The following is an 8,419-nucleotide window of genomic DNA, read 5'->3' as shown; positions in this document are numbered from 1 at the left end:
TCTGCTATGTGCTGCTCTGCATTGGACCCAGCTGAGTATGGACTGAAACCTCCAGTAACTGTGAGCTAAATAAACCTTTCCTTCCTTCATTTTGAGTGTCGGGTATTTGTCCCAGCAACGAGAGAACAGTAACTAAGACATTGGTAAATATTATTCCTAACACTATTGGTATTAATAATAGTTGATTCAGCTGTAATCTTATATCCTCACAAAATTTTGCACAAGAATGCTTATAGCGGCTTTAATCATAATTGCTGAAACTTGGAAGCAATTAAAATCTCCCTCAGGAGGTGAACAAAGTGTCGTGTATATACCCGTGATGGACTATTATTTAGTAATTCAAAAGAGCCATCAAGATGCCAAAAGGCTTGGAGGAAACAAGTGCACACCACCATGGGGAAGAAGCCACTCTGCGAAGGCTGCACGCTGTGTGATTCTAGCCACCTGACATTTTGGAAAGGGCAAAACTATTGACAGTAAAAAGAGCAGTGGTTGCCAGAGGTTAGTAGGGAGTGAGGGATGAATAATTAGAGCACAGAAGGTTTTTAGGGCAATGAAGCTAGTCTGGATGACACTGCATTGGTGGCTACGTGACATTCTGCATTTGGCCATGCCGTGGACTCGGAGAGCTCTCAGGGGAAGCGGGGCAATGATTAATAAGGGCTCAACACTGGCTCGTGGTAGTGAGTGGACCCCATTAATGTCATCTGTTGGTAGTAAGGCGGGGCTGAGTAGAAGGAAAGGGAGTATTGGGAACTTTCTGCTCAACTTTTCTGCGAACCTAAAGCTGCTCTGAAGAATAAAGCCTGTTCATTAAAAAAATGGAGAAAAAAAGCTGAGAAAAAATTTACTTGTACCATGTTATTTCTAAATGCATGTGTGGGGGCCGGGGAGATGGCTCAGTAGAACAAGCGCTTCCCTGGCAAGCACAAGGGCCTGAGTTCAATCCCTGGTTCCGGGAAAAAAAAAAAAAAAAAAAAAAGTGCATGTGTATGCTTGTGTTTGTAGACATGTGTAAATTGTAAACTTTAGCCTGAGGGAAAGTTACACAGTTGTTTTTAATGTTCCAAACTTGTGAGCGCTCCACAGCATGTGTGTGTGCGTGTCGCTCCTGGACTGAACCCCCTGTCCCAAGGGGTGCTGAGCTGTGGAGTCACTGGGCTGTGGGTAAGGTGCAGACAGTAGCATAGATGAGCCGAGATGGGGCCTGAGATTTAGTCTTTCTGACTAGGCCTGAGGGTGCCACTGTTGCAGGTTTGCAGACTGCATTTTAAGTAGCAAGTGTATGAACAGAAGCCCTGGTTTTAGCCAGGTGGGGGCATCTCAGCCAGGTCTTCCTGTTGATGGTGCCTGTCCAGCTGCTGTGTGGAACGATGACAGCAGGCTATTTTAGGGTGAGAGGTTTCGCCCACCAGGCCTGATCTAAAAGCCCAGTCACTATGTCTTCGAACTTGATGTGAATAGCGAGGACCATGTGATGCTGAGCACCAAACCTCATTGCAGCTCAGGGGCTCTGAAGACCTGAACTGACTCCCATAGGTCTGCAGGGCTGCTGGATGATCCAGATTGGGTGTGGTGGGACTTGATCCCTGGCCCGTGGCACATGTGTCTTCTCTTCTGTGCTCCAGCAGGTACCCAGGCCGAGATCATCCAAGGGCTACAGCAGAAGCAGCACGACAGTGGCCAGTGTCTAACGCATGCTAAGCCTGTGCTCCTGCGAGGCCAGCTAAGAGCCTCTGGCCAGGGCAGGGCAGGTGGCTGCACTCAACTTCAGAAGGGCTGGAAGTTGCTCTGCTCAAAGCCATTGCAAGGCCATGCAGGAACCATCCTAGTTCAGCATGTGATGAGCTGCAACCCATAATCCACTCTATCATATTCTTTCAGCAGAGTGAGAGCTAGAATTTTACTCAGTGTCTTAGTTACTCTTCTCTCGTTGCTGGGACAAATACCCGACACTCAAAATGAAGGAAGGAAAGGTTTGTTTAGCTCACAGTTACTGGAGGTTTCAGTCCATACTCAGCTGGGTCCAAGGCAGAGCAGCACACAGCAGAAAGCAACCTTTCATGGCGGCGGCAAAGAGCAAGAGTGCAAGGGAGAAGTAGCAGCAGCTCAAGCCACTGGCTTCTCTTCCCACCTTACATTGTAATGCAAATTGCCTGCCCCAGGGTAGGGGAAGTACTCACACCAATGGGTAATCCCAGCAGTACTAAAACCCATAATCCCAGCCTTGGATCACACATAATCCCAGGGGATCATGAGTTAACACAAACTCTAGAAGTCCTTACCCCATGACTGCATGAGGCTTTGGGGGGACAACTAGACACAAACCATAACACTCAGATAACAAATTTACCTGCTGTAATACATGCCACTCCCTGAAACCACAGCAAGCATTATAGAAAATGTGCTCACCCTGGCTCTAAACAGGTTTCCTACCACTGTTGTCTCTGTCTTAGAATGCATAGATGTGTGGGTTACATACAGCTTAGAATGGCTAAAATGAACAAAACACATGTGGCAGTGCCAAGTGCTGGGAGCTTGCAGAATGTCTTAGTGTATGGGGGCCACTATAACAAAACCGCAGCTTAAACAACAACCGGAAGTCTGAGAGCAAAGTGCCTGCAGACTTGGTGTCTAGTGGGGGCCCTTTCTGCCCTGCATGTGGTCACATCCTGCTGAATGCTCATATGACCTATCCTTGGGACTTGGACAGGACTCTCATATCTCTTTCTTCTTACAAGGAAGAGCACTAATTCCATCATGGGTTGTACCTCTGTGACCTAACCTAACCCTGATTATCCCCTCATACCAGGTCTATGGTATTAGGCCTCATGTCCTAATACCATAGGATGGAGAGCACAAGTGTAGTATGTACATTTTGGGAAGACACAATCATCCACTCCATAAGAGAGAGCACTCAAAAATCATGTGCATCTTCTCCTTCCCACCCTGTGAGTTCCTCAAGGGGGTCTTGCATCTGCCCTTCTCTGTGTCCCCATGCAGGTACCAGCAGACAGATAGATGCAAACACTTATCCCTATGAGTATTTGAGGGGCACTAGTTGTTGGTTCAGAAGTGTTAAAAGACCAGATAGTGATCAGCAGGACCAAGAAGGTCAATGCTGATCCTGTTGGAAACCAGGTGTCTCAGAGAAGAGTTCCCCCTCCTCCCCGAGGTATAAGAATTGGACACAGTAAATGCCCTGATTTGATCATGACAGAATGTCTACCTGAACCAGAATACCCAACTCTACCCATACATGTACAATTTCTAGGGATCAATAAAAACTAAATTAACCAATGAACAAAGAAAAAAACCTTGTTTTCTATGTGCAGTCTCAGACTCTTCTGGTTGGGGAAATTGAAGATGTTCCCTTTAGGCTTCACAGTGACAGCTTCACCTGCTGGGGAGGCAGCCTTTACCCTGCAGAGGGGAAGGAGGGCTCTTGTGTCACTCCCTCCTCAGGTTAGTGGGGGCTGCATGGTGGTCACCTGGTGTTGCAACTTGTCATACTCCCTGTGCATTGCTCAGAGTTTAGAAATTGGACACTTAAAATTTGTGCATGTCTTGTGTACATTTGCATTTAAAAACTGTAAACATGTCCCAAACTCTAACAAGAGCTTTGTGTGTCTAAGTGTTTAGGGGTTACTGATGCTTCAAATGTACTCTGAAATGAGTCCAAAATAAGATCCAAAGATTCAGACAACTGTAATAAAATGTTAATGGGCATATGGGTATTCACTATTTTAGTTTTCATACATTTTATTGGTTCTGTTTCTTTGGTGGGGGGGCCCTGAGTAATAGCCAGGTCTCACCCTAAAGTTTCTGATTAGGTGGATCTGGAAAGAAGCCTGAGCTCATGAGTTTCTTACAAGTTTCCTGGTGACACTGATGCCACTGGTCTGAGGCTACATTTGGAACCATCAGGGTGAACTGGTTTTATTTTTTTATTGTAGTTGTTGCTAAAAGTATCCTATTTAATAAAATGACTTTGCAACTTTTTTTTTTTTTTTTTTTAAGAGGACAGGTTTGTAGGCTTTCTCTCACCTTCCTTTCAACCCTTAAAGGATGCAGAAGCCCAAGGCCACAAGTCTGCCGTGACTTGATCTTCGGTCTCAGTGGCAGGCAAAGGAGGACTCTGAAGGGCGTTGTGGACGCTCCTGCTCAGGCAGAGGGTGTGTCACTCACTGGGGTGCCGTTGCTAGGGTTCTGTGTGATGTCACTGCTGCCACACTCTGAGCTCAGCGCATTTGGGGGGCTCCTGCTTTGGGGATGGATTCTGTGTCCCTCACACTCGCTGTAGGCTTGGGAGATGACAGCACAGGGCAGGACCCTCTGAATACTTTGGAGGAAACAACTCTGTCCTTAAGGACATGGTTGGCTGCTGGGAGTGCTCGGGTGTCTCTGCTGCTTGGTCTTCCCTGACTCACTGGGGAGCTGCTGCCTGCTGTCTTCACCCTAAATTCTCTGCCCAGATATTGTCCGCACCTTGTAGACTCAAGGTACAGACTTGGTTTTGGATGCCGCTGGGTTTTGTTTATGCCAGAAGCTGATAATCCCAGCTCATCCATCCTTTTGAATGTGCCAAAGCCTTTTATACTCTTCTGCTTTCACCCTACAGGCAACAAATTCAGCAGCAGTTCTGTGTAGCTCTGTTCCGCGCAGTTTCTCTCACAGGTGAGAGCGGTTCTGTGTGGGTGAGCACTGAGCCGCCAGCCTGACTGAGCGCCCGGTGGCCGGGTCTGTGACTGAGCAAGCAAATCAGGATAATCGCAGGCTGTGACCCACAGAACAAATATCTACAAGTCGTATCGAGGCAAGTAGTTGGGCAAATAAAGGTAAGAGGAAGAAGGCACAGATTTTTCTCACAGCAGAATTCCAAGTATGAAATTGCCAGGAGTGATCGGAATGTAAAGTGTGTAACACGACCACTTGACCCAAATCACAGCGCTTGTTACAGGTATGGGCCGGGCTTGGAAGCAGAAATGAGGAGGCCAAAGACAATGCAAAACACATGTTTTACGGGTCTCCGAGAACGTCCCCTCTGACTTGCAGAGGCAACAGGAGTAACCAACTGCACTGGAGAAGTGGGGTGGCATGAGTGTAACAGTCCTGCCTCACTTGAGTTAATGAAGAGAAGATGAGAGATAGACTTCAAACAAGGCTGCTTTCTGAATACCTGGCAGAGATTCTCCTGGAGGGCCAAGGTCGTGATTTGCAGACCGAAGAGCTCTCCCAGACTGCAGGGCACCAAAAGACACACTGATGGAAGTGATGTGGAATCTGGATTCTGGACCAGGAAGCAGACTCTCAAGGACCTCTGGCAAATCCAAACGGCACCTGTAGATCAGTTAATGGCACTGCGCTGGTGTTAACCTCTCAGACGAGATCACCATCCTGAGGTTATGTACAGTGTTCACTTGGGGAGTTGGGTACAAGTGACACCAGTACTACCAGTACCAAGTACCAGCTCTGCAAACTTTTTGCAAAGCTAAAAGCATTTCAAAGTAAGAGGTGAAAAATAACTGTCTTCTAGAGCCATCTGCTTCTGTTTAGATCTGGTCACATAACTTCTCAGCTTCATAAAATCAGGGAAAGTTTTCTCACTTGTCTCGGTTTCCTCATCAGTAAAATACAAATAAAAATAATGCCCACCTACAAGAATTGTAAGGAACATTACATGTGTAATGAAAATTAAATACATGTACAGCAATTAGAACTCAGTACCTCAGCTCAGAGCAAGGGCTATACATAATTATCTTCTGCTGAGCCCAGGGTTACTTCTCCCTCTCCCCCCTTTCCCCCTCTTCCCCTCTCTCCCCTCCCCTGGGAGGTACAAGGTTTCTGATGTGGGCCCTGGTGCTGATAGGTTTTTCTCTGCCAGCATTCTGATAGGACCAAGGCAAACAGCAGATTTGTGTCTCAAGGATTATCTACTTTCAAAACAACTGGAATAGGTTTTCTCTGTTAAGAGTTGTGGCCTGCCAAATGCTTGCATTAGAAAGACAATGTTCGACCCGCCCAAAGAACCCCGCAGGGTCCAATTCCCTCCTCTGCTTTGGAGGCTGCAGACCTCTTGGGCCCGTGGGCCAATGGCCCTGGTTTGTTTTGGGTATGTGTGTGCACTCATGTGTATCTGTCTCACAATGACCTGGTTGAGTCCTCATCTTGTGTCATATTTTAGGATTTGTTGGCCAATGAGACTGCAGGACACGTACCAGCTTCAGTTTGTGCTTGGGCCTTGCCTTTGATGTCACAATCTGATTATGTCTGTTAGTCTGACCCCAGCTGCTCACAGACCAGACCAGCAAGGCCAAGGCAACCAGCACAGTACGATGTGGAAGAGGACGGACCACTTGTCCAAGATAAAAGCTGGGGATGAATTCAAGGCGGGTCAGTTGAAAGCTCTGAGATCGGCTAGTGACCCAGCCACACCACCCCCTGATGAGATCTCAGGATTGCAGAGCTTCCCCGTGCTGGAGGGCATCAGTCATTACATCAAAGATTCAGGGGCCCAGCTGGTGAAGAAAGTAAATGCCGTCTTCCAGCTGGATATCACCAAAGATGGCCGGACCATTCTGCAGTGGACCATTGACCTGAAGAACAGTGCTGGGGACATGTACCTGGGACCTGCAGGGCTCCCAGCAGACACTGTCTTCACAATCCCGGAGTCTGTCTTCATGGAGTTAGTTTTGGGGAAAATGAACCCACAAAAGGCTTTCTTGGCTGGCAAGTTCAAAGTGAGCGGCAAAGTTCTCCTCAGCCAGAAACTGGAGAAGGTTTTTAAAGATTGGGCTAAATATTAAGCATGAAGAAGTAGCCAAGGAAAAGAGCAAAACTTCTCTCTAATGATAATGTTGAATGGAAATCTTGCTTAAAATGAGGATTAAAGTATAAAGAACCTGATATTTTTTACTCAGATTCTTCCTACTCAAGTGTGGTGAATTCTGCTGCTGCTGTGTACATTTGCAGTGAGAGTCATGTAAAGAGCACCAAGTGCATCACCTCAAATCTTGGTCTTTTTCTTTTCCTAGCTCCATTTATTCTTCAATGTAACAGGCTGAAGTCACATGTAGTGGAGGGGGGGATGCTGATAGTTACATTTAAATGCTCCAATGACAGTTCCTGAGAATTTTCTAGATTTGAAGTTTGATGCTTTGGGGAAAGAGTGATTCATGGTGCAAGTCTGCATGCCACCTGGTAGACTGGTCTGTTGCAGGGCTTTTGAGGATGCAATCTGGCCAATAGAGGGTGATGCTTCTGGTATGTTACAACTTCCAATGGGGTCAGCTCTAGGAAAGTTGCAAGGTGATCTAGGCCACTGGTTCTTAACCCAGGGCATGCACCAAAGTTACCTGGAAGTTTGGTTCAAGTCCAGACTGGCTGTGGCCACCTCACTCATTAGGTGCAGGCTGGGGAAAATGGGTGTTGCTACCAGGTTCCCAGGATGTTGGCGGGACCACCCTGCTACTTGACTTCATGCAATGCCTTCTCCTAAGGGCCAGTGAGGTGCTACTCCATTTGTAAGATCTCCTGGAGACAGATGACAGGGACCTCTCTGAGTCATTTCTAAAATACTGATGCTGCTGGGCTCTTGTGTATGGAGCACTTTATAAAAACTGGAGGGACTTTTCCCTCCTAGGGTCTTTCTCCACCCATTGTGTGTGAGACCTTGGATGATGTCAGCTGACCTCCTAATTGTGTGTGTGTGTGTGTGTGTGTGTGTGTGTGTGTATGTGTGTGCATGTATGTGTGTCACTGGCTCCCATGTGGTTGGAATGTAATTTTTGTGTCTTATAGGTTAAATATGACAGCATGGACACTCTGATACCCAGTTGCACCCAAACTGCTGTGCTGACACTTGCTTACTAAGTCTATTTTCAGTTGCTGTAACATAATACCCAAGATGGAGTAATTTACAAGGTGTTTATTGGTTTACAGCTCTGGAGGCTGAAAAGTCCAAGACCCTGGGCTCTGATGAGGCCTTCTTTTTGTATCTTGACAAGGCAGAGGGTGTCACACAGGGAGACTCATGCTCAGGTCTTCTTCTAAAGCCACGGATGTCCTGGTGGGGTCCTCACCCTCATGACCTCACTGAACCCTGATTATTTCCTGAAAGCCCCACCTCCAAATAATATTAGCATATTGTGGGGGTTAAGTTTCCAACACATGAACTTTAATTTTTATTTATTTATTTATTTTTTGCAGAACCAGGGATTGAATTCAGGCCCTTGTGCTTGCCAGGCAAGCACTTATTCTACTGAACCATCTCCCTGGCTCACCTGAACTTTTAGATGGACACATCCAAACCATAGCACCTGCTGAACAATCCAGCCTTCCATTGGTAGATATTTTCACAAGGCAGATGGCAGCTATATGCACAAATATAAAACCTGGTATGATGTCTATCCATACAAGA

General features: G+C 46.7%; 1 protein-coding gene across 1 annotated transcript; it reads left to right on the top strand.

Annotated features, from left to right (window-relative positions):
* Positions 1-6,317: 6,317 nt before the first annotated feature.
* Scp2d1 (SCP2 sterol binding domain containing 1) lies at positions 6,318-6,816 on the top strand. Its single transcript, XM_004635593.2, has one exon. The coding sequence runs from the start codon at positions 6,336-6,338 to the stop codon at positions 6,804-6,806; it is 471 nt and encodes a 156-aa protein (XP_004635650.1). The 5' UTR covers positions 6,318-6,335; the 3' UTR covers positions 6,807-6,816.
* Positions 6,817-8,419: the final 1,603 nt, after the last annotated feature.

The sequence above is a fragment of the Octodon degus genome, unplaced genomic scaffold (assembly GCF_000260255.1).
Source record: "Octodon degus isolate 3935 unplaced genomic scaffold, OctDeg1.0 scaffold00073, whole genome shotgun sequence".
NCBI lineage: Eukaryota > Metazoa > Chordata > Mammalia > Rodentia > Octodontidae > Octodon > Octodon degus.
This window is presented reverse-complemented; position numbering and strand designations above follow the sequence as displayed.

Bases quoted from the DNA above. Each gene is read 5' to 3' on its own strand.
- Scp2d1 (XM_004635593.2), top strand. From the start codon at position 6,336: ATGTGGAAGAGGACGGACCACTTGTCCAAGATAAAAGCTGGGGATGAA.